At 42.0% G+C, this 24,802-nt stretch overlaps 1 protein-coding gene across 5 annotated transcripts; it reads left to right on the top strand.

Moving 5' to 3' along the window:
- The first annotated feature begins 16 nt into the window (after positions 1 to 16).
- sh3tc2 (SH3 domain and tetratricopeptide repeats 2) lies at positions 17 to 23,182 on the top strand. 5 transcript variants are annotated; one of them, XM_034092660.2, is made up of 23 exons: positions 17 to 162; positions 2,299 to 2,449; positions 8,685 to 8,783; positions 9,891 to 10,016; positions 10,615 to 10,742; positions 10,929 to 11,034; positions 11,197 to 11,340; positions 12,090 to 12,291; positions 12,886 to 12,959; positions 13,841 to 14,036; positions 14,275 to 14,411; positions 15,077 to 15,127; positions 15,234 to 15,532; positions 15,867 to 16,061; positions 16,194 to 17,054; positions 17,139 to 17,359; positions 17,451 to 17,617; positions 18,152 to 18,329; positions 18,431 to 18,581; positions 20,671 to 20,793; positions 20,918 to 21,068; positions 21,353 to 21,549; positions 22,055 to 23,182. In XM_034092660.2, exons 2-23 carry the CDS (start codon positions 2,407 to 2,409, stop codon positions 22,838 to 22,840), a joined length of 4,635 nt encoding a protein of 1,544 aa, XP_033948551.1. In that variant the 5' UTR covers positions 17 to 162; positions 2,299 to 2,406; the 3' UTR covers positions 22,841 to 23,182. The 5 variants fall into 5 exon arrangements, with proteins under 5 accessions (XP_033948551.1, XP_033948555.1, XP_033948552.1 ...); XM_034092661.2 differs by lacking the exon at positions 17 to 162 and adding an exon at positions 7,567 to 7,684 and having other exon boundaries at positions 2,121 to 2,449; XM_034092664.2 differs by lacking the exons at positions 17 to 162; positions 2,299 to 2,449 and adding an exon at positions 1,627 to 1,663.
- The last annotated feature ends 1,620 nt before the right edge of the window (positions 23,183 to 24,802 follow it).

Below are 24,802 nucleotides of genomic sequence, written 5' to 3'. Positions count from 1 at the left end.
TTTGGTTCTGGAGCTCAGTGGTTGTACAAGATGTTCTCTCTTTGTCTTTTAATCTAAGGACTTTAGTGTGGAAAGAGAAATACAAGTCCTTCAAGGAGTTCCTACTGGCAATCAAAGCAAACTATTCAACTTTTGACATCATTTTCCTCGATTTGAATCATGGTTAGTCCATTCATTCACTTCAAGCAAACTTAAATCACAATATACTGTAAGGCTGCATGCATCAGACTTTGTGTCAGACTCTGATCAACATAACACACCACATGATGAGCGACCTGGATCTAGGTCATTTTACATTCTTATTATTTTACCACGGTGTGTTTACTGATCTGGCTCAAGTCAAAGCTGATTATGATCACTGTGGATAATGATTGACTTAAATAGCCCATCTTTATCAGGGTGGTGTATGTGTGTGGGTGTGTGTGTGTGGGTGTGGGTGTGACAACATGTAGATGGGTGCCCTGTATGCCTAACATGTGCCGGGTGCTGACGGTACCCCTGTGTCAGTCCTGCGTTGTACTCTTGTCCTCCAAACTGTAAACTGATGGGACAGAAAAACAGGAAGCTGTCCTTCCTTTGCACTGGAGGCAGCGGGGCAAGAGGCCTGTCAGGTCAACCCAGTGTTGTCCCTGTCTGTAAGGCGCCAGTGCACCCTGATACAGTGTAAAGGCAAACATTTCCTGGTACTCGTTATTACTGGAATAAACCTGCTTTCTGGTGACATCACTCTGAGCCTTCTGCTGGAAACTGTTTCCAGTACAAAACAGCAACACTGAGCACAATTTATGATTTGTGCGAGCTGCTAAACACATGACGTATATCAGGTTGTTGTTGCAGGGGGGTTCTGATGTTTTGCCACATTGTATGGCCGATTATCAGCCACTCAGTGGTTTAGTATTGGAGTTAATGTGTCTTTTGTTTGTCACACTCTGGCCAACTATCAGTAGCACTGATCAGCAGAATGCATTCTTCACTAACCCTCTCAATCCTTGCCCTTTGTCCAACACATTGACACACACACACACACACACACACACACACATACATACATACATACATACATACATACATACATACATACATACATACATACACACACACACACACACACACACTGAAACACGTGCTCAATCTACCATCCACACTGGAACGCTTCACTGATACCTCCACCCATTTCTGAGTATTACCAATGTGTTGCTATTCAAGACACCCTCATTCCTTCTGTTTCCTTGCCCCACACACACACAAACTCTTCCACACAGTCTTTTGCAAACAGAGCAGAATACATTCTCTGTGTCCTGCAGCCTTGCATAGCCAATTGCACGATCACATGTTCGGAGTAGGGCTGAGTTTGTGTGCAGGGTGACTTTGTCATGGTGAGCTGGGGGCTGGGGGGCACACAATCAGTTCCAGAGTTTATATTTAACTAAGCAGGCACCAAACAAAACACAAGAACCCAAAGCAATGCCGGCCTGGGGATTATTATCTCCCCAAACACTGATAGACATGGACTTGACCTAGAACGTGAACAGTGTCAATAGGGAGAGGTGGCTGTTGCACATCAGGGGAAATACTTCAAATGTTTAGGCTTTCCAGTGGAATGCTGTTAGGGCAGGGCAGTGAAATCTCTGCACCTCTGGAATGAGGGTGAGTGATTTAACAGGTATGGACACCACAATGGGACTAACCAGCTGATTGTTTGTGGGTTTAATCTGCTCGTGTCAAATTCTGGCTGCAGGTGTGTCAAGAAAACGGGTGCGCCTGGGTGTTGTAGAATGAGGAAATGTTGTGATTCTAAATGGGAAGTCGTGTCACAGTATAGCAAGGGTTATTAAGCTCTGACAATAGATACAAATACAATAACCTGACCTATATGTCCTGGTTAAGTCTCCTTAGGCTTTTTGTGTGTGTGTGTGTGTGTGTGTGTGTGTGTGTGTGTGTGTGTGTGTGTGTGTGTGTGTGTGTGTGTGTGTGTGTGTGTGTGTGTGTGTGTGTGTGTGTGTGTGTGTGTGTGTGTGTGTGTGTGTGTGTGTGTGTGTGTGTGTGTGTGTGTGTGTGTGTGTGTGTGTGTGTGTGTGTGTGTGTGTGTGTGTGTGTTTGGGGAATGGGTTTTGTGAGAAAAAGAGAGAGAGAAAGGGGAGGCTATGCCCTTGTCCCAAATAAATCATGGGAGGAGTTACCAGCAACACTTCCTCAGTCATAGTGACATGCCGTCTGGGATAGCCTCTAGCGCTCTAACACACACACACATACACACACACACACACACGCTCTTACTATCTTTTTTTGGGCTGACAGCGGAGAATGACAGCACCTTTGGCAGCTGTCATGAGATGCAGTTCACCAGTTGAACGGTGAAACCACACACACACATACAGAGAGATTCACACACATTCTGCAACGCACATGAGGAATGAATTGAGAGGGGAGAGCTGGCAGCAACACAGAGGTAAGAGCTGTTTTTTTCTACTTGTGTCTGCTTTCTAAGGCTTACCGCGTCTAAACTGTCTTCTGTTTCGCAGGTTTAACACTGCTGTACTTTGTACTTAGTCACATAACCATAAAGTCAGTCAGAGTATATGATGGACAGTCGAGTTGCCAAACTATGATTGATTCTGTTAGGCTTCATACTTAATGTGGATTATTTATGAAGTCTATCTGTTTTCATTCTTTCATTATACTTCCACGATGATTCCTTCAGTGTTGTACAAATGCTGCTATGCAACAGTGTGGGAATCTCCCTGCAGTGAGCTCTGTCCTAGACACACAGGCATGTGAGGGAGCTAACAGGGGGCGAGTCTAAACTTAGAGTCCATAACCCCTGTCTCATATTACTCCATGCTAACTCATGTACTGTACCACATATCCTAAATCTACGAAACCTAGTACACATACAAAGTCCCAAACACCTCACACAACCCCTGCTTGGCATGTGTTTGAACAGTCAGACACTGCTGACACCATGTGCTTCTTATTAGGTTGAATGCTATTGTCATGGACTCGCGAGTGTCACAACTGCACTCCAGGCTTTTGCTGTGTTTCAGACTGTATGGAGTCTGCTCAGATTCCCAGGGGGAAATTAAGTCACGTTACAGTTGCTCCAAAGAGAATTGCAAGAGGAATACAAATAATTAGAAAAATAAGCAAATTAATAGAAATAAGTATGTAAAAAAATACGTGCTTTATATAACAATACAATTAAATAAAATTGCAATATAGAACAATGTTATACAATAATATGTAATAAAAGTCTTAATAATACTAATAATAATACTGTTAATATTAATAATAATACAAATAATAATAATAACAATAATTATCATTATTATAATTAAGAGATGAAAAAAACACAACTAGGCATTTATATGTATAAAAGATTTGGGAATATTAAGGAATTATAAGATATGAGAAGTAGGACTTTAAAATCTCAAAATAATTGTTAAAATCTATTTAAAGAAAATGTCACTTGAATTCACTCAGATCCAAAAAGGGGTAAGAAAAGTGTGTAAAATGTGTCGTAAAATTAATTCCAGTTTGCATTAAAAAACGGTTAAAAGTTATAATTCTAACCTGCTTTAAACCATTGGAACCCTGATAAGCTAATATGTATTGTGTCATTATTGGGCTTTTCATTACAGGCTGTACATACTTTTTTTGTGTCTCAACTTCAATCATCAACTCGCTAAGACTTTACCACAGTGTGTAGTCATTCAGAAGAGGAACTCTTTGACCTTCCAGCTGAAGCGTTATTAACAGGTGTTTCGTGAAGAGGGAGTTGAGACTTATTGCATACACAGCATCACCGGCATTCCATTGTTTTTACTCACAATCGCTGTATGTTTTAATCTGGATGACATTGGGAACAACCGCTGCCCCCTGTTCAGCATGTAGTGCAAACAAAGGTCGACCATGTGACCGCACATATCGGCCTTGAGCGCAGTGCGTTTATTAGATTAGACAGAATCTGTTGCTTTAGGTCGCAGGAGGAGGTCGTAGCGCGGCGCAGCCGCAACGTAACGCGGCGCAGACGCTCCTGGTGTGTTTAGGGGGTAAGAGAAACAAGCAGGGGAGTCTAAAGAGTCTCAGGATATGCCCTGACACGCCTTTAGCCTGTTTACAGCTTTCTGCCTCACGAGATACGCACACACAGATTAAATCACGTCCAGTCAGCCGCCACGTAAACAAGATGAAGAGGCTGGTATCAGACAAGGGTGTCATCCTCTTGGTTCAATTGGGAAATATATGAATCCTGAGTTTTGGGGGGTGAATCATATAAGGAGCCTTAGAACATCCCGGGCAATGTTTCTTTCTTAAAGCGTTATTTCTAAACCTCCTATCTTTATAGATTAGACTAAATTGCTAGCGTATCAATTTAAAGTGATTGGTCAGTGTCACAAATTCCGGGAATTTTCAAAGATGGAAACTTTCCATGGGAATAAACTGGGCATTTTCTAAATTGAAGGTTGGCTCTTCATAGGGAACTTAAATATAGAAGTATATGTTAGCATAATCTTGACTAAAACAAACGGATGCCATTCAAGTACACTTGCCATTCCTCAATCACATGCACATAGCACACTGCTTACTGGCTATTGAGACCACACCCCCTATGGGCACTGTGCATCCCTCCATCACATGCACAGATGATTTCTAGAAGACTGGATCACACTTTTGAGCCCAAAGCACAAGACACATAAAGCCTCACATTTGAGTCTGTGGACTACACAAAGTGAAGTAAGTGTTGATGATATTATGGGGTAATGTATGTATTTAATTTTTAAATTGCAAATATCACATACAAATGTATTCATCCAGTAGTGTTTCTCAAACTTTTTCATACCAAGGACCACTTTATTATTATTCCCACGAGAGTGCGGAAAACTTAAAGGACACCTATCATGCTATATTTGAACAATATATTGTAGGGCCATACCTATATAAAGTATATAAATATAGTTTTTTTTTCAAAATACCAAAAAGATCCTGCATTTTATCCATGCCTCATTTCGCTCTATTTGCTCTTTCCAGCGCTGTTTTTGCAGGGGGCTGATTCTGTGAGCTGCAGCTGACCACGGCCCCCTGCAGGAGAGGGGAGCGTGCTCTGAGATCAGCTGCTAGGCTGCAGCGGGGAGAAGAGGGGGAGAAAAAGAGATCTCCGTCCTCCGCGTTTTATTCTTAGAGAAGTAACGCGGAAGAAACCCTCCTTTTTACGCAGCGGTCCAGACATAGACATCAAACGGCGACACATATTCAGTTGCCAGTTACTTTGGCATTAGGGCAGGGATATCAATACTTTCCAAGGTTTGACCTTATGACATCATTATGTCATAAGGTTTGACATAATGAATTGTGCTACTTTTAAAGCAAGCAACGATGTTTTCAAATCTGTAATCAAAAAGCTCCTCAAAAACACTATCGAAGCAGTTCCTGCCGTTGTTACGTTAGTTCAAACAGTAACAACGGACTATTTTTCTTAGCGGATGCATGTCAATTTAAATCAATACATAAAACTATTTTTTAAATCAATAAAATCATTTTCTAAATCCATAAAAGCATTTCAATTAATATTGGGAGTCATGTCGTTACTTTGTCGAGAATGCGGCCATGTGTAATAACACCTTCATGCCGATCTAGATCCCTCCGCTTCGCGTCGGGCTCCTGATCGGCCTGTCTGTGTTCTTTTCCCCATAATGACCGCGTCGCTGCACATGATCCCTATCATGTGATTATATAGAGTCATTCGACCAACAACCAATCACATAAATCTCCCGCCTCAGACACACAAGCATGCAGTTTGATTGGCTAGAGCTTGTACTGGCATATGATTTGATTGGCTGACGCTTCCGTCGAAGCTTCAAAAGTTGAACATTGCTCAACTTTTGAAGCGGCAAAGCGTGACGTCACCCCATTCAAAGTCAACAGGCAGAAGCGTTGAAGCTTCAACGCACGCCGCCGTGTGGACGGGCTGTTAATGTCTTAAGTCAACCTGATAAAGAAAAATTCCATTTCCTTTAACACATAAATTAATAAAGCTTTACAATCAGTTCGCAGGGCAGCAAGCAGGGATGTGCTCTACAGTCTACAATAAAGAAAGAGGGAAATTCCCTCCCCCAACAACAATTTCCTGTAGCCATACATTTCCATACAAATAATATTCCGACATAGACATTATGGTCTAGGCTAGGCTGTGTTGTATAAGTCTAGTTTTAATCAAAATGTTCTAAATTAAAGGCACTATATGAGAGTAGAATTTGAGTATTATCTTCAGATTTGATCCAACTGGTATTCATCAGTAAGCTCATAGTATTCTCAGTACAAATAGGATATTGATATATTACCTATCAACTTGTATGCAGATTTGACTTTCAGCTCTTTCTTTGTGTCCTATTGAGATCTTCACCAAATAGAAAGGGGAATTGTGTTCCAGTTGGCTGCTTGTTAAACATATCCTTTTGACGCACCCAGGTCAGGAACACAACACATAAAAGAGCTTTTAAATCTGGCACTATCTGGGCTTTTCATTTCCGACTGAGTGAACACATTGTGGTAGTGACCAATTTGGTTAGTTTACTTTCATCAAACTGGAGTCCCCTTTCTGCACAATGTGTGGCCTGGAGAACTTGATCAGTTTAATTCACACTTTGAAGCGCTGCATTATAGGCTATTTCCTTCTCCAATAGCAAAGGCCGCATGAAGTCAACCATTGTGAACTTCTCATGGCACCACATGTTGTAGTTTTGTACATCATAACGAAGCATTGAACACTTTAAACCTTGATGGAATCGCTCACCATCCAATATTAGACCCATCCTCTTCCTCATGGTGACCTTACAGTGTAGGTCGATGCTGTCATCTAATCTGTTACTCGTCTGATGGCAGAGAGCTGAGTTGTGTTGAACTGTGGATAAACTGATCCTCGATCGTTGCCACCAGGCTACTTTCCCCCTCTCCCGCTCCTCTATGTGACCTTGCTGCCTGTCCCTGTGTGGCATTGCCTTACAGTGGCTCAGCGATACACTCTCACACACACATTGTCTTTGTGCAATGCATTCTGTGCATATTTCCACATAGGGAACACACAACAGACTCTCACTAAGGCCTGTCCCCACCACCCCACACACTAACACACACACTCATACCAATCGCAGAGAGTGCTTTGTGCATTCACTGACTGACTGGGCAGCTACTGAAGAGAGAGAGAGCGAGGCTGTGGGAGGAGGGAGATGGAGACCGCAAGAGACAGAGGGATTAGAAAGAGAAAGCAGACACATAGAGAAGAAGAGGAGATAAGAGTTGCAGTGGGACATCCAGTAAAGTTGTGGAAAGACAGAGTGAGCAGCACAGGAAAGGCAATACAGGAATAGGAAGGGAAACGGGGCTTGTCCAACTGAGAGGAAGAGAGCGAGTTGTTGTTGTAGAAGAAGCTGGGGGGGACTGATGGGATGGCATTGATCTCTGGGAGCTGCTGCTGGCTCCTGGGCCAGATGGCGTCTTGTTGCTGCAGACCGCTGCTCCACTCCTCTTGCTGTGGACCCTTCATCAAAGTCTGCCTCTCCTCCTTCACAGGTCTGTCCCAGCCCGCTCTCTGTCTGCGCTACCACTGTACCGTCATGACTTCTACATTCAGATAGCCAGGAGCATATAGCTCTTAGAAACAACATGGGTAACACACCTAGCCAAGAAGGTAACAAGGGCATGGTGTGTGTTTCTGTCCTGTAGCAGCATGACTGTGTTTGTGTCGCCTCAAGCAGTCCTGTGGGTGCTAACTGTGCTCTGTGTCGGAGGATGGTGAAGAATAGGCTGTTGTCCTCTTTGGCTTAATGTCATGTTGCATTGTGTTGCTGAGTTGTACTCCCCATTGTCCAGTTGTGAATGCTTTGTATCAATATAATACTGTCCTGCTGTGTTTTGTGCACTGACAAAGCATGTGCAAAAATATCATCTTAATCAAAATGATGACTTACCTTTGGTTAACAATGTGTTCCTTATTATGGTCTGTGACTGTGTCTGACAACATGTGACTGTTGGAGGTGTCAGGAGCAGGGCAGCTGGCTGAGCCTGGAGGTTTTTTGATATTAGAGCAGAACTTTGTGTGATGCTCATGTGTTTGTTCAACATCATTGTACCCCCGCCCAACCCCAAAACCCTGATAACTCCTCACACTAACCAATGGCTTGATCTTGGCGGTTTTGATTTAAAATATTGCAGATAAGCAATAAAAGCCCATCTACAGCTTATTTATGGGGGCTTTTTTGATGGCCCATACAGGAGCAGTTATTGTCTTGGAGTCTAGGCTGCTTCTAGCCCCTGTATAAAAAGGGACATTTTGTTTTCATAGTTTACCATGTTGTGAGCCTAAGAAGTTCCGCCAATTTGAACTTTTGGACAGAGTTTGGCTAGCTGTCGTTTCAGTATTTATGCTAAGCTAATTTACCAACTGCTGTGTCCAGCTACTTACAAATAATACCAACGGGAGACTGGTATTGAGGTTGTCCTCTATTTTGTTGCAAGAAAGGAAATATGTTTATTATACAAAATATAAACAAACTCTTACTTTAAGATGCCTTTAGATAATATTTAAACTGCTTTGAAAATCAGTGAAGTATTTGATAGTAAAAGGAAGTGAAGGGGACTACATGTGTTTTTCCACAGGTTCATGTACTGATTTGTTTCCCTTTGTATAGACATCTCTCCTGCTGAGCTGGATGCTCTTTGGAGGGAACCACCATATACTCTTGGGGAAGCACATGTACACTTCTCAGGAAATGACATCATGACTCAAGGTAGACATTGCAAAACAAACATATCAATCAAATATGAAAAACGATTACTACAAAGTCAACACTTGTCATGAGGTTCATTAAAGCTGCTGTCTGCGGTCACAAACTGAGGAAGTGTTTGGGACATCCTCCCCTCACAATGGAACAAACCAGGGGAAGCTCGTCAGCACTATAATTCAATGCCCATCTATTATACGCATCCATATGGTTGATATTTATAGGTTTCAAAACTATTAAGATCATGTTAATGTATAAAGACATACAGCTTACATAAAGTCAGTGGTGGGGGTACTTTATAGTTATCTAAATCTAAGGGATGAATAGTTAAATCAGAAAGCCTGTAGTTGTGGATTAATAGTAACAAGTGAAAAAGGAGTGGATAGTGGTTGAGGTAGCCAAAAGAAAAACAGTTGAGATAGTCAGTTAAAAGTAATGTAAACATCTCTAGCACGTGTAGTTCTGCCTCTCTGGGTACTGTAGTATGACAGCTAACTTGTCCTTATCATCCATTCATTAGTTGAACGTATGATCAAAGTTCTTCACTGACTTGTACCTTAACGTACGCTCCGGGCTTCTCAGGCTCTCAGGCTGCTGACTGTTTCCACTTAGAAACTAAACATTGATTGGAAGTTTGGATGTTATCAGCTCATTAAATGACCGTTATCAGTTATTATCACTACCATTATCTTGCTTTCTATGGCGCAAACCTATACACGCAAGGTTGAAGTGGTAAACAAAACTGATTGGTTGCAGTGAGGAAAATGATTTGGGTTCAAATGAGTGTGATTGTTACATGTTCTGTACCTTACTTAAGACTACTTAAGATGTGTCATCTGGTAACATTTCCATTTAATCTCCCTGACCGTCTAGGACTTGCATTGTACACTTTGAACAGCACTTGTGATGACCCTTTTGATCAAATTGTTTCTACATTCAACACACGTAAACAAGCAAAATACAAAATGCTGTTTGGGATAAACAGGCTTAACCAACACGGGATGAGTTTAAGGTGCATAAAAGAAGGACATAGATGCTCTCCTTTGAAGGTTGAATAAGAAAAATGACAATCTAAGCTTTTCTCCTGACATTTTTTTGTTTCGACTTGTGCAGGTGAGAAGGAGGACGGTCCGATGGTGGAGTCAGGTGAAGGCGGAGGGGAGCCTGACAGCTACTGGAAGAAGAAAGAGGCATTCTTCAGAGGAAGTACTGTGTCACTCGGAGAGAAATTCTCCTCAGGTACATTTATAGATGCTTTTCGCCATCGGCCATAGCCTGCATTGTGTTTGTATTGAAAAACTAGCTTTTACATTAGCCAGGCTAAACCAATTATCTTACATACACAGAAGCATTTCCCCTGCATTAAACAGATACGGCACATCTCCATACTAATGTTTTACCCTATCAGCAGTTTGGCTCCATCCATCACATTTCCCTAGGTTCTTCCTCTCAAGTGGATTTAAATGGAAACACTGAGAGTCCAGTATGAAGCCTAATAGCTTTGTTATTCCTCCTGGGACAAACATGCTCACTGAGCACTTGTGTAAAATCTTTAATGAAGTCTTGAAAGTTTTGTCTCTCTTCAGATGAATTTCCCTTTTACTCAGTGACAGAGAAATACAACTGACTTGTGCGAGTTTGATGAATTAGCAAAAAGGAATACACACACATTATTTGTTTATTTCTGGGTGACAATGGATGATAAATCCTCCCGCTGAGCTCATTTTTCATCTGAGCCTATTTGCATTGGAGTTGTTTGTATTCCGTATGTTTCCACTAGTGAAAATAATCAATCTAAGAGTGATTGATCACAGCAATCTTCTTTTGTTTTGCGTAGAAATTGAGCTGCTGTTCACTGGGAGGAGGCGCTCCAGCATGGATCCGGACCGGGCCCTACAGGAGGCGCTGCGCACCCGACTCCGAGTGGTGGAGAGCAACAGTCAGGATGTGATCCAGCTCTTTAAAGTGAGTCTGAGCTGACGACGCAGACATTACTGTCCTAGTTAATCCTTCTGAAATCATAACGGATACAAAGGTGCATTGTGATATGATAAGAACCCCTAAAATGCAATATGATATGTTTATGTATTGTGCTTGGAATGGAAATGGATGGCTCTACTGTTAGTGAAACACGATGCTTTGTTCCTGTAGGACTTGTCTGCACGGCTGGTGTCTGTCCATGCTGAGAAGGACAGCTTCGTACTCACTTTCAAGACTGTGGAGGAAATCTGGAAGTTTTCAACGTACCTAGCCTTAGGTAAAAACTTTGAGATGACACAGTTTTCAAGTGCTTCATTGACTGTCACATCACCAACACATTGTTATTGTTATTATCACCATTAAATACATTTCTGTTGTTGAGGATAAAGTGATATTAGCAAAGGGAGTATTAGTTTGGGTCTGATTTACTCTCTCCCAGGTTATGTTGCTCGCTGCTTGGAGAACTTCCTGTGTGATCAGTCCTTCTGGCTGGACCCAGAGCTGCTCAGTGACCTGCAGATCAACGTGACTGTGGACGAGGAACATCTGGCTACACTCTACCTGGGACTGTTACTCCAGGAGGGTCAGTCATCTTCTGCTACTTCATTTTGAGCACTTTTATTTTGAACAAAAAGAGTGAAAAGGCTAATGTTTCCTTACAATTTGAGAATGTAAATGTGAGATTTTCTTCTATCTGAAACTCGTTTTCTGAAGTGTCTTAAAAATGATCACTGTAATTATATAGTGGTTAATTATATCTGCCATTTGATCCCATTTGTTGTAATCCTTCTTCACTGATCCCAATTAACACGAGAGATTCAGGAGTAGACTGCCGCAAATGACTTTGGACTAATTATGGCAATGGACAGCTTATTGTCATTAAAAAAGCCAATGTCCTCAAACATAAAGTCATTCTAATTACAAGTCAAAGTTATAATGATGTTTATTTGATGTATCGGGTTGTACAAGTGAAGTAAATGAAAACTGAATTGAATTTTTGCAATTTGCTTATGCACTTGCATAACCTTTGTAATACTTACCTTTAAGAATTGATTTCCTGGTAAACGTCACTGCCTTCTCCCGAACATTTCCCAGAGGCAAAAAGCTCCATGGAATAAAACTGCAGAGCTTGCAAAAAGTGATAAGAATTACATTAACTTAATAGAAGGAGTACATCAAACATCCATCATTTGCTACAAGCTGTAGCACCTTTGCTGATGTTTCACTTAAGTGTGATGTGGCTTCTATCAAAAACACTGACACTTGATATGATTCACACATGCTTATTTGTCTGTGTTAATGTGGGAGGCTGATTCAGTCTACTCTGTGCAGGTTCCTTCTTTGCAAAGGCGCTTTTTACAAGAACTGATATGGATGAGGATGACGAAGAGCAGCTGGCGTTCAATAAGAATGACTTGCTGATGGTGAGGGACACGGGGCAGGACAACATGTGGGAGGGCACAACGCTCTCCACAGGAAACCACGGTCTGGTGCCGGTCAACTCCATGCAACCGCTGCCTTACCCCTTCTATCAGTGAGTCTCTCTGTGTTCCTGACATGTGCCGCGTCAGTTACTAATTCCTTGATTTTCACTGAAAGCAATTGTGTGATTAAAAGAAGACTTCATCCACCAAATGATCAAGTATTCACCCGGTGAATTTGTGAAAAAAACATATTTCTTATGTTCCTCATCGGCAAAAAATAAACTAAGAAAATATAATTTAAATAGATACATTCAACTACAGTTAAACTATAAACCACACATTTAACAGTTGTAGAGTAAGACATTTTATTTCGAATTGAAAAATGTGAGGAAGAATGCATGTTTTAGGGAAGTAGTTACCTTGACAAAAGATACTTTGATCATACCTCACGAGTTGTGTAAGAGTATATAAAAGGATGTTTATTTTCTCCCTTTGTTCACTGTTGAGGTATGTGAAACAAGTTTTCAACAATAATTTAATTCTTAAATAATGTATTTACAAATGGTCATATTGTGGATGAAGTATTCCTCTAACACGTTGTATACCGTGTGGGCTGAATGAACAGAGCAGCAATATACAGATGTTAAAACTATTTCCACATAAGTTGGCATAGTTTTGTTAAACTATACTTCCTGTTTGATCAGGTGGTTCCTGAGGAAGTACCCTGGCAACGCTGGATACTCGCCAGCAGAAAAGGAACTATTTGAACATTCTATAGGTACAAATATTTATCTTACGAAATGTTCACACATTCTACAGAGTGCGGTACACTGAACCCAGTTAAAACCAACTCCTCTTCTGACCGTTGGAAGCTGAGATTAATTTGCTAAAAGCCACTTTCATAATGTTGTTGTCAGACGCAGCTGTTTTTATTTAAAAAGCTTTGAAAACTCATAGTACACTACTTTCTCAGCACCAAACAGCGAGAGAAACAAAGATTGGCACAAGCTGAGGAACATAGAGGAGCATTTGGGGAAATATATTTCCATCATAGGTTTTGGAGAAAAAGTCAGAGCTAACCACGGATCAAAATGTGACCTTAATTTGACATATAGAATCATGTCTCCAAATGAATGCTGGTTGTGTCAATAGACAACAGTTTGGGAACATGTTGACCATACTTTAAAGACAGAATTATGTAAAGGTTGCAACTAGAGTTGTAGTAGTGATAGTTTTTGAAGGATTGCAGTACTTACCCAAAGTCAGACTCATTCATGGACACCGTTAGGTGTCTGCATGCATTATAATGTTATAATGGAATACTTTGTGACTAGTCTGAAAGGAAAGCGTGACTTCTCTACATTATTGTGTTTGGTAAGTCAGCTGTTTTACTGTATACAAATACAACGGATAATATCAAACTGTACTACCTTCTATTTACTGGAACACACAGCACGGTTACAGTGAATCAATATTAATATGCTTAAGTATATACCGGTAGCTTTAACCTGTATGCACTTATGAAAGTCTTGAGCAGGAAATAAAACAAAACAAAAATGAAATGACTGCTGAATTGTCATATTGCAATGTGCTGACATATTGACCGGACACTCTCATAACTTCTGCTTGTACTAACCTTTTCCTCATCAAATACCTCAGTGACAGGCTCCTGTGAAGCGATAGTCGACTACAGTCCGGTGGGCATGGACGAGCTTCAGCTGAGTCAGGGGGACATTGTGGAGATCCAGGGTCTGTTGGTCCGAGGCCTGGCCGTGTTCATAGCGACACACACGTCCACAGGTCACACCGGCTTCGTACACAAGGCCCATGTGAAGCCTCTGGACTCCAAACCACTGTAAGAATGTTATGTAGTTGTATAATACATGGTTTGACCTGACTGGTCTGATGATGTTTTGGTTAAAACTTCAAAGCTCTGTTATCTGGACTCCATATTAGTTGCCTGTTGTTTACAGCCTTGTGCTGATCTTTTATGAAATCCTATTTAGTGTATCTGCAGTCAGGCGGGGTGGGTGGGGTGAGTCTGCGGAGGAGACAGCAGAAGTGATAATGCTGCCTTTGTTTCCCTCGCATAGAGACAGACGGTTGGTCTTTCTGACGGAGGAGGAGCGGGCCGGTCTGGCTCAGGTTAAGCCCTGCAGCTCTGAGGCGGGCGACAGCAGCCTGCTGGAAAGACTCTTCTCCACTGACATCAGCTCTGTGTACAGGCTAGGTAAAGGAGCAACGGGGGTTAAGGGAGGGGTAGTGCCACCGGTACTTAATTTGTATTTGATGTTATTTAATGTTCTTTCTACCTTTACTTGACTACATTTATCTGACAGCTTAAGTTACTTTACAAATCAATATTTTGGAAATCGTTTGATAAGTGTGGGTTGTTTTAAAGGGATTAAAAGGATTATTTGCTTTGCGTATTTTGGGAAGGTGTCGTTCTCAGCCTGATGTCCTTTCTCATAACTTTTGGAATGTTTAGAAAACACAGTCAATTCATTAATGATGACAAATAATAATGAATTAATCATTCATAAATTAGCTCCACCTAAACCAACTACAACATCCTGGTTTTACACAAATGCATAAATTATAAAAAAAACTAATGATATCATGTATTACAGTCGCAAGGGATATTTTTCTGCCTTTATTACTTTTAGTTCTTTAACTTAATTTTCCTAATTATACATACATACATTAAATGTATGCATGTACTCAATTAAAATACCTGAATACCCCACCTGCAGCATATTTGGTTACAGTACAGTATGTTGTTATTGAAGCTGCTGTTTCCTTTTTATTTTTAAGTAACTGTCAGCGATTCTGGGTACACATTTTGTATTCTCTATCCTGACTGAAAAATTGATGCTTAAATTGATTTACCTTCAGACAAACTGGATGAAACGGACTTCACGTACATTAGGAACCGACCAAAACATGGTAATGTCTTAAAGTATTGATGAGAAAATTACTAGCTTTTAAAGCCTAATGCACTAAGAAGACTTGGACATTTTGTTATTTATTTCTTGTCTTGTTTTCTTCAAAGATCATAAGGTTTCTGCGGGCGCCCGTCAGAGCGTAATGTCAGAGAAAAGTGGAGGAACACCCCCGTACCAATCCTCTCCTCGCGCCTCCCACTCCTCCCCTCGTCTGTCCATCTATCAGTCCCACAATCCTCTGCCACGAGAGGGGGAGCGCCTGTCCTTCACTCTGGTCGACACGTTCAGAGAACTGGACGAGTACAGGGAAGACCCGCCTCTCTTCGTGGAGGAGAACAGCTGGGAGGGGGAGGACTCTGAGTTCAGTGACCCCACATTGACCCTGCTCAACCACGAACACTTCCAGGTTTGTAGAGTCAAAATCCCAATCCTCACAGAGGCTCTCATTTTCTTGACATCTTGATTTCATGGAAGCAAACATGTCTAGGCTTTTAGTTTAATACAGGTTTTATTTTGGTTTGGATTTGAGACACTGAGAGACTTGTTGATGTTGCGCACCTCATGACTTTGCAGTTGTTTTAAGCCCATGGTATTATGATGTTCCTCCAGCATCAGTTGATCTGTTACAGTATTCTACACTATGAGTTTATTGTGTCTTTGTGTCTTTCCCTTGAACTCTTTTACCAAAAACATACAGCATGATTTACTCTTAGTAATTCCTTGCTTGTTATTTATTGCAGGAGGACTTCCTGCCTCTGTACGACCTGCAGTATTCCTTCCTTTGGGTGACCTTTAGTGGTAAGACTGAGGACGAACTACCGGGTTACCTAGAGAGTGTCAGGGAGTGTGCCAAGAGGTTGGGCTTGCACTGGGCACATCGACGGGCATGCTTTCTCCTGGGAAGACTCTGTGCCAGGAAGCTGAAGTTCTCCCAGGTGGGTTCTTCATGTCTCCTACTACTGAAAGGTTAAAAGTGTATGCTGTCATTTTACTTGCTGAGGACTCCTCAAACCTCAATGAATCTGTCTGAATAAAGCTCTTACATTCATGTGTGTCCCTCGCTTCAGGCCCGTGTGTACTACGAGGAGGCTCTCAGTGTTCGAGTGGACAGTTTCTCAGACACACCGTTCCTTATCGCACTCTTCACCAACCTAACCTCTGTCTACCTGAAGCAGCGTATGACTGACAAACTGCCCCAGACTCTGGAGAAGGCCAGTGCCCTGCTCCTCTGTCTCCCCTGCCACACCTTCACCTCTACGGACGAAGCAGAACTTCTTCACCTGCTCTTGAGGAGATCAGTGGTGATGGGGGACAAACGCCTGGAGGCTCGCGTTTGCTACCTCCTCTCTAGCCTCTTCCTATTTCTCAGGAAGACTGACGATGCCCTTCCCTTCGTTGAGCGACTCCAGTTTCTCTCTGTGACTCTTTCTACCGCAGAGGGTCGTCCTATAGCACCTTTGGACCTCAACTGGCTCTTGAGTTGGCTCTATAATCGTAAATACATGCCTTACTTAGCACTGGCTTCCCTGAGCCTGGACTCAAGACAAGACCACTCCCTTGGCGATGCTTTCCAGAGGATTGAGTTGTTTATCAGGAACTCTGTTCGCCTGAACCCTTGCTGGAAGGAGGGGACTTCCCTGCTCCCTGCGCAGATTGTGATTTACCTCCAGCAGGCCCTGATTATTGCTGAGCAAGGGGAGGACCTGAAGACCCAGAGGGACCTGTGTCAGGGCTTGGCCACAGTTTACCAGCAGTATGATGCTCTTGATAAGGCGGTGCGCTGTGCTCAACAAGCTGTGGAGACAGGAGGTCACATCAATGAGGAGGAGGGCTTTGAAGCCTCCGTGATGCTTGGGTGGTTGTTGGTGTTGACGGGCCAGGCTGAGAAGGCCCAGAATGTCCTACAGCCCCTGCTCACATCCCTCCAGGTACAGAAAACTGTCCTCATGGATTAATGTGCATCAGCTTTTGTAGAAGGGTTTAACCTCTTCTTCTGTGTGTTATCTCTGTAGGGTACAGACAGTCCCACGCAGCGAGGAGTGATCCACAACCTCTTGGCTTTGTGTCTGAGGCGGCAGGATCGCATCCCAGAGGCAGGCTGGCATCTCTACTCTGCATTGGTCATCTCAAGAGAAAGTGGAAACCAGAGGAACCAGGCGCTGGCACTGGCCAACCTGGGCTGCCTGGCACTGGATGTGGGGGCATCTTTGGTGGCGGAACGCTTCTTGGTCAGGTCAGATATCATTGTTTACGTCTTCCTGGGAACTCAACACTGGTAAGAGCTTACAGAGAGGTATTTATTGTTATGGTGATTGTATTTCCAGATCCTTGCGTCTTTTTCTGGAGCTTTGGGAAAGCCCCACAGACGAGGAGCATGTTCAGACCTACCTTTGGCTGGGGCGGAGCTACAGAGACAGGAAGAAGAGTCAGGACAGCAGGGCGTGTTATGAAATGGGGCTACTAATTGCACTTAATGCCAGAAACTTACACAGTGAGTACAAGTTAACACATAAATATGTCTGCTAGCCAGTCCCTCTAAAGATTACCAATAATGTAATGTGTTTTGTATATAAGTGTAATAACCAGTATGTAGGATTTAGTGGCATCTAGCGGTGAAGATGAAACCAAAAGGATACCCCTCCGCTCAGCACTCCCTTTATGAGCTAGGATGTAACTGTTTACTTAATTTAAATATGCGACAGGCCCTTTCCAGAGCAGTGTTTGGTTTGTCACTTCTGGACTACTGTAGAAACATGGCAGTGACTCCCGGAAGCTCAATCTAAGCTATCAAAAACACAATGACTCCTTGTTTCCAGGCGTTTTGCTAAGATAAGTTAGCTAAGCTAACTGTCTTTCGTATACAGTAAATACTTTTACAATTGAAGCTTTTCTATCCCCTGGTGGACAAATGATGCAATGGCAATACTTTGTTTATAGAATCTTGCCATTTCTTGTGATAATATAAAATGCACTATTCATATCAGCCATGAGTTTGTTTTAAATTCTTTGTTGTGTTCTCTCATAGGTCAGATGGTGGTGGCCAAGGTGCTGAGTCGGCTGTACGCTGACATGCTGCTGTACGGCCAGAGTATCGTCTACTATGAGCACTGTGTGTCGGTCTCCAGAGAGCTGAAAGAAAAGAGACTAGAGGGGGAGTATCTGGAAATCCTCAGCAGCCTCTACCTCTCCCTCAACACTGAAAGGTGAGTGTGTGCCTCCCTTTACCATACAATCTTATCGTCAACCCATCTTTTCCATAGTATGTTTGGTTGTTGGCTAAAACAGTCTTAATTCTGGTTTGCAGATCATCACGTAAATCCCTGGACTGCACCAAGCAGAGCCTGAGGATTTCTATTGATTTGGGCAAGAGAGAGGAAGAGTCAGAGACCTGGCTGCAGGTGGGACGCATCTATTATCTCATCCACGAGGACGAGCTCGCTGATATGTACCTGCAGGTGAGGAGGAGACATATATGGTGGAGATCATTTAAAAATTGTACAGAAGATCTGAGAGGCAAGTAAGAAATAAGATTTCTGGTTTTATCTGAGTCTAATGTAAATTGTAAAAAAAAAATGGTCTGGACAATATCTCTAATTATTACATGGCTTAGTTGAATACTCGATTCTGATTGGTCAATTCAGAACACGTGACACGTTGTTAATACCGAACAGACAGACCGCTGTCAAGGACTTATTGACCGTTGTTAAGGACGCTCACATCTTCAGAAAGAAGTCCGGTCGATTGAACTGTATACAGTTGGGCCGAAAAGCAAACTGCATGCAGTTTGCTTTTGGAACTGGGACAAGAAAAACTGCGGAGAAGTAACGGGCAGAAACTCTCCTTTTTACGCAGCGGTCCAGACATAGACATCAAACGGCGACACATATTCACTTGCCAGTTACTTTGTCATTAGGGCAGGGATATCTAGATACTTTCCAAGGTTTGACATCATGAATTGTGCTACTTTTAAAGCAAGGAGCGATGTTTTCAAATCTGTAATCAAAAAGCTCCTCAAAAACGCTATCGAAGCCTGCCGTTGCTACGTTAGTTCAAACAGTAACAACGGACTATTTTTCTTCGCGGATGCATGTCAATTTAAATCAATACAACTATTTTTTAAATCAATAAAATAATTTTCTAAATCCATAAAAGCATTTCAATTAATATTGGGAGTCATAACGTTACTTTGTTGAGAATGTGGCCATGTAATAAGCGGGATAATGTGCAGCGACTTGGTCATTATGGGGAAAAGAACACCTTCATGCCGATCTAGATCCCTCCGCTTCGCGTCGGGCTCCTGATCAGCCTGTCGGTGTTCTTTTCCCCATAATGACCGCGTCGCAGCACATTATCCCTTACGTGTTTGCTGTTGTAATGCTTTTTTGAAACAAAGATGAGAAAACGGTTTGGATCAGACTAAGAAAATGGTTTCCCAGAAAGTAGGGATGCACGATATTGGTTTTTTGAAACCGATACCGATACCGATAACTTCCTGCTTCTCAAGACCGATACCGATAATAAAAAAAAAATTACGCCACTAATTATTTTAACGCGATTAACGCATGTGTATTTTTTTACCTTGGCCGCCCCGTAGTTTCAGAGCGCATCGAGTTTAAAATACCATCTGCTGACAGCCCCGCTCCTGCCGCCCGCTTGTGGCAGACCACACTTCCACGCTCACCGGCAGGCACCGACTGGCCATCGGGAGGACCGGGAGGGTGTGTGTATGTGTGGCCCGAGCGAGCGAGAGAGAGACCTTACGTGCATTGTTGTTGTTAGCATCTGGTGCTAGCTAGCTGCGCTAACGGATATAAGGAGCTGTTTAAATGAAAACAGAGGAGCGACATTTCGCCACAACTGCGCCGAGCACTTGACTTGATGCAGGAAGCCAGACAGCGGGACATTGTACGAAAAGTCAGCACACTCAGCAACATGATTGCAGCGTCCAGGCAGCTCCGGTTCGAGCATATGCCTTGAGTTGCACATAGCTCCAACGCGCGCGCGCAGACACACACACACACACACACACACACACACACACACACACACACACACACACACACACACACACACACACACTGTATTGTATTATTGTCTTCGTACACTTTTAACACACCATCGTAGCGATGGCGATGTTTCAGGTGACTGATCAGGTTCGAAGTATTAGGGAGCGCTGGATTTGTGATGAACTCCCCTCTTCCTAAACCACTAATACCACAGTACTGGCAAAACGGGAGGAGCCGAGTCAAAAACAAGCGCCCCTCATCCCAATCCACCCACACCGCAGTATTTTTTTCTTTTTTTTTACCCAAAAAATATATTGTATATTATCGGGGCTATTAATACTGGTATCGGGTTTATCGGGATGACGTCATAATTCCTAATATCGGACCGATAATTATCGGGCCGATAATTATCGTGCATCCCTACCAGAAAGTTATTTTTTCCACTTGCTTATCAGGGCTTCTGAATAAAAATGTTTAACTTCCTTAACAATCTTTACATTACACAGAGCTTAGTTTCACCTTCTACTCTCATATATAGGCAGCAGTGAAGACAGCCCTGAGGATGAATGATTATCACTTTGCCATGAGCATCTACGAGGAGGCAGGAGACGTCTACTTTAAAGGCACCAGGAACAGGATGGCTTCACTGCCTTTCTACAGGGTAGGAACAAATAGAACGCAATGTCATGATGCAGTCTTTCTGTTTGAGTTTATTTCTATTCTACAAAATTATATTTCAAGTCTTGGCCGGCGCTGAACTCATTTAACAAATGGTTTGGTTTCAGGATGGCGGCCTGCCCTTTGCACGCAGCATTAAGGACATCCACTCAGAGTTCCGTTTGTTGAGTAAACTCACAGAGCTGTTAATGAACCAGGGCGAGCAGGAGGAGGCTCTGCAGTACGCTACGCTGGCTGTGGAGGTCGCCAGCAAAACAGGTACAGAGTATAATAATAATACATTTGATTTATATAGCACACTTTAAAAACATCATCTCAAGGTGCTTCACAAAGCTACAAGGAGAACATAATAAAAACAAATAAAATAAAAATATATCTAAAGAGCATATTGAATAAAATATGGTAATATAAAAAGTATGGCCTGTAGTAGAATCTGTCCTCATGAGTGTTGTCAGAAGGAAAGATTCTTCAGCCTGCTTCAATAACCATGGTGTAGCTTTTGAACTACTTTCCTAACAGACACCATATATGTTTTTCCTCAGGTGTGCATCTGCATGAGAGGACAGCCTACCACCGGCTGGCTACAGTCTACTACAGCCTGCAGCAGTATGAGATGGCAGAAAACTACTACCTCAAGTCCCTGTCCTTCTGTCCGCCCGTCATACAGGACCCTAAGGAGGCTCGCTACTTTACAAATGTTTACTGCAGACTTGGCAATCTGACACTACACAAACTGAAGGTACAGGAGACAGTTATATTTCTGTGTTTGCAATGCATGAGCAAATATCCACATTATGTTTCTGAAATCTGCTTAGATTTATAGATACAACAGCACAATTTAAATCTACAATGACTCAGAAATGGTTTATCATATTTCCTTTCAAATATTTAAAGTAAAACTAAAATAAACGTACTTAAGTTAAACATTTCATTTGCAGTTTAAGTTATTGAAATTGAATGATGAATATTATAATATAATAATATTACATCTTTAACAAATACGTTTAATTTTCAATTTCTAAAATCGTATTCTTTATGTTTTAATAGAAAACGATAACATACAAATGTAATAATGTTTTAAGACTTTCTCTCTGTACTTCTCCATGTTTCATGCCCTTTCCAGACGAACTAATCTATAGCAATCAGTCTTTGATCAACAAACAAAATATGAAAACACTGTTCTTAACTTTAACTTAAACAGATGATGTTCATTTGGATTAAATCTGACCTATGTATCTCTCCAGGATTCTTTTGACGCGGTGGGCTACTTCCAGTTGGCTCTGGCGGCGGCGCTGGAGGACCAAGCTAACCCCGAGGCTCTGTATGTGGTGTACATGAAGCTGGCCGAGATCCACTGCAACCACATGCCCGACGCTCAGCTGTGCCAAGTTTACAGAGACAGAGCACAGAGTCTGAAGAGAGTTCTGGCAGGAGAGGACGGCGCTGCTGAGAAAAACATGGAGGATGCAGAGACACAGTCTGGTAGACAGGACGAAGAAGAGGCCAATGCTGATAAGGAACGTACAGAAAGTGCTGTGAAGAGAAACAGCATTATCATGTCTACACCGGAAAAATATGAAGATAACTTCTTTCCAAGAACTTGTACAATCCATGGAGACACAGAGGATAGATGTTCAGACTCTAATGGGAAAATAGAACACAGCATTGATTCGGGAAGCCTTTTAATGAATGCCTTCGGGTCTGAGACAGAAACCATCGGCAGTCAGTCGTACAGTGACAGTATTCTTACGGAGTCCTTTGATACAGCAAAGGAGCAGATCTCAGACTCCAGCAGCTCCACTGGCACTTTACAAACTAACAGGAATCAAACAGACGAGAAGGACTTTGATACTGATCACTTCATGCCTAGCCAAACACCTGAAGATCCAACAAGTGACATCACAACACACATAAACGCACAAAACACAGATTCTGATATTCAGAATGAAAAAAACACAACCGCTAAGGAAACAGATGTGCATGCAGAAAAATATGTCAGTGTTGAGGGCAATTGGTGTGATACTGACTGATAACGATGTAAGCATGTATGACTGCACAGAGATATAAGTGTGGGACTGACTGAGATGATGTCTGCACACAGTCACTTCATGTTCTTTACTGATATTTCCTCCGTCTGGTCACATTTCTCTTGACCAGCATGACTTCAACGTTCCAGTCACATGGCACTTATTGTAGGAAAGATGATGTGATTACTGTTAAGTGTTCAGACATTCAGTGACTCTAAAGCATGTGCCTTTTGTAAAATATATTCTGTGGTTATTATTGTGCTTGTAATATACGTTTTCTAAATGTATGATTTTGTATCTCTGGAAGATATGACTGAAAATAAAAGAGTGATGTTTTGTTTGCTGCATGTTTGTCTGGGCTTTTGTTGCATCAAATATGCCAGACATACGGTGGCTTTAAGGAGCAAAGCACAACAACATGAGGCAAAACACATGAATAAATCACAACACACAATAAATACTATTCATAAAAAAGCTATGGGATTTAGGGAATGCTTTTTTATGCAGTCTATAGGGAAAACCCAATGTGTTTACACCACGGTTTCTGATTCCCAAATAATTGGTCCCCTTTTCATTGAAGAAACTTGTTAAACTATTCTGAAATGACTGTCCTTGAAACCAAAGTATAACATAACTTTATAACGTTACAGAACTTTAAATACTTAAACACAGTATATATTTTTCCCAAGCACATGTTCCAAAATCAGCCGGAAAAATGTAAAAACCCTAAACACACCGTGACCGCTGCACATGTGTTGGCAAGATGGTGAACATGTTTTTTTATTTGCATCGTTTTTTTAAAAACTGCAACGTGTTTCTCCTAATTTAAATGTTTTGGGCCGTTGTAACGTGTTTGCACCTGTCGGCCACCGTACCAATGAACTGTTTGCAGCGTCAGTACAGCACAGAATTGTTTCACACACACACACACACATCATACACAGGTACTACACTATCTTCCCAGTACAAGCTCCGCAGAATAACACAGCCATGTGCCACTGGAGCCATAACACTCGTAAAAAAGCTTTTTTTCCTTATGTGTATTCAATGAGTCACAGCAGGAGCAGTTAATAACTTTTGAAAATAGTGCCATGTCATAATAGCACCACAAGAGAGAGCTATCCTGTTGATTTTGTGATTTACTGGAAAAAGCCATCAGGACGGTGTTTTTCCTCAGTTTGGCCAGAGGTAGGCAGTGAAAGACAATTCCTACAGAAGCTGCAGACTGTGTTGCAAAAACTGCTGCCAACATGTTCAACAGGTGAGAGACGGGAAGGAGAGAAAGAGATTTCTGTCATCTGACTGGCAATGGCAGCAATCCAAGCTGAGCATCATGGAAATTGTCCTCTGCGTCACACTTTGGGCTTTATTCCACTTACAATTATGATGTCAATTGTTGCAATCATGACTTCAATATATGCAAAAATATTCCAGTTGTACGGAAGAGGTGTGGATTTATTTTTAAAAAACATTTCCTGTGACAAGATTAGAAGAAAGGCTTCGAAAAACAGACTCATATCCATAGATCTGGTTAGAACATATAGTGCTGCAGCTTGTGCCTGAATTGTACCACATGGTTGAAATGATGCCGTGCCTATTCCTATTTTCTTTCAATTGCAGTAAGTGGATATTAATGAGCCTAGATTTTATTAAGGAACTGGCACAATAGAAAATGTCAGAGAAAATAAAGAACGTAAAGTGAGAGTTTAGGCAAGGCCAGACAAAGAGAAACCGCCAAGGATTAGGTTGTTGTAAAGCAGCGAGCCAAAGGAAGGAATGTTTGTATGCATGGCCTGCATGCTGAATACAGATGCAGGGCTTCTTCCTTCCCCCCACAGGCATGAGTTTAGCCCAAGTTCAAAACACTTCCCACTGTGCCAAGACAAGCACTGAATTGTTCTTCCTTTCTAAGTATTCCCAGGGTTACTTTCAAATGATCTCTCAGGACTTTTGCTTAACAAGTGT

This window comes from Pseudochaenichthys georgianus, chromosome 10 (assembly GCF_902827115.2).
Source record: "Pseudochaenichthys georgianus chromosome 10, fPseGeo1.2, whole genome shotgun sequence".
Classification (NCBI taxonomy): domain Eukaryota; kingdom Metazoa; phylum Chordata; class Actinopteri; order Perciformes; family Channichthyidae; genus Pseudochaenichthys; species Pseudochaenichthys georgianus.
Note: the sequence above shows the minus strand (reverse complement) of the source record. Positions and strands in the feature narration are given on the sequence as shown.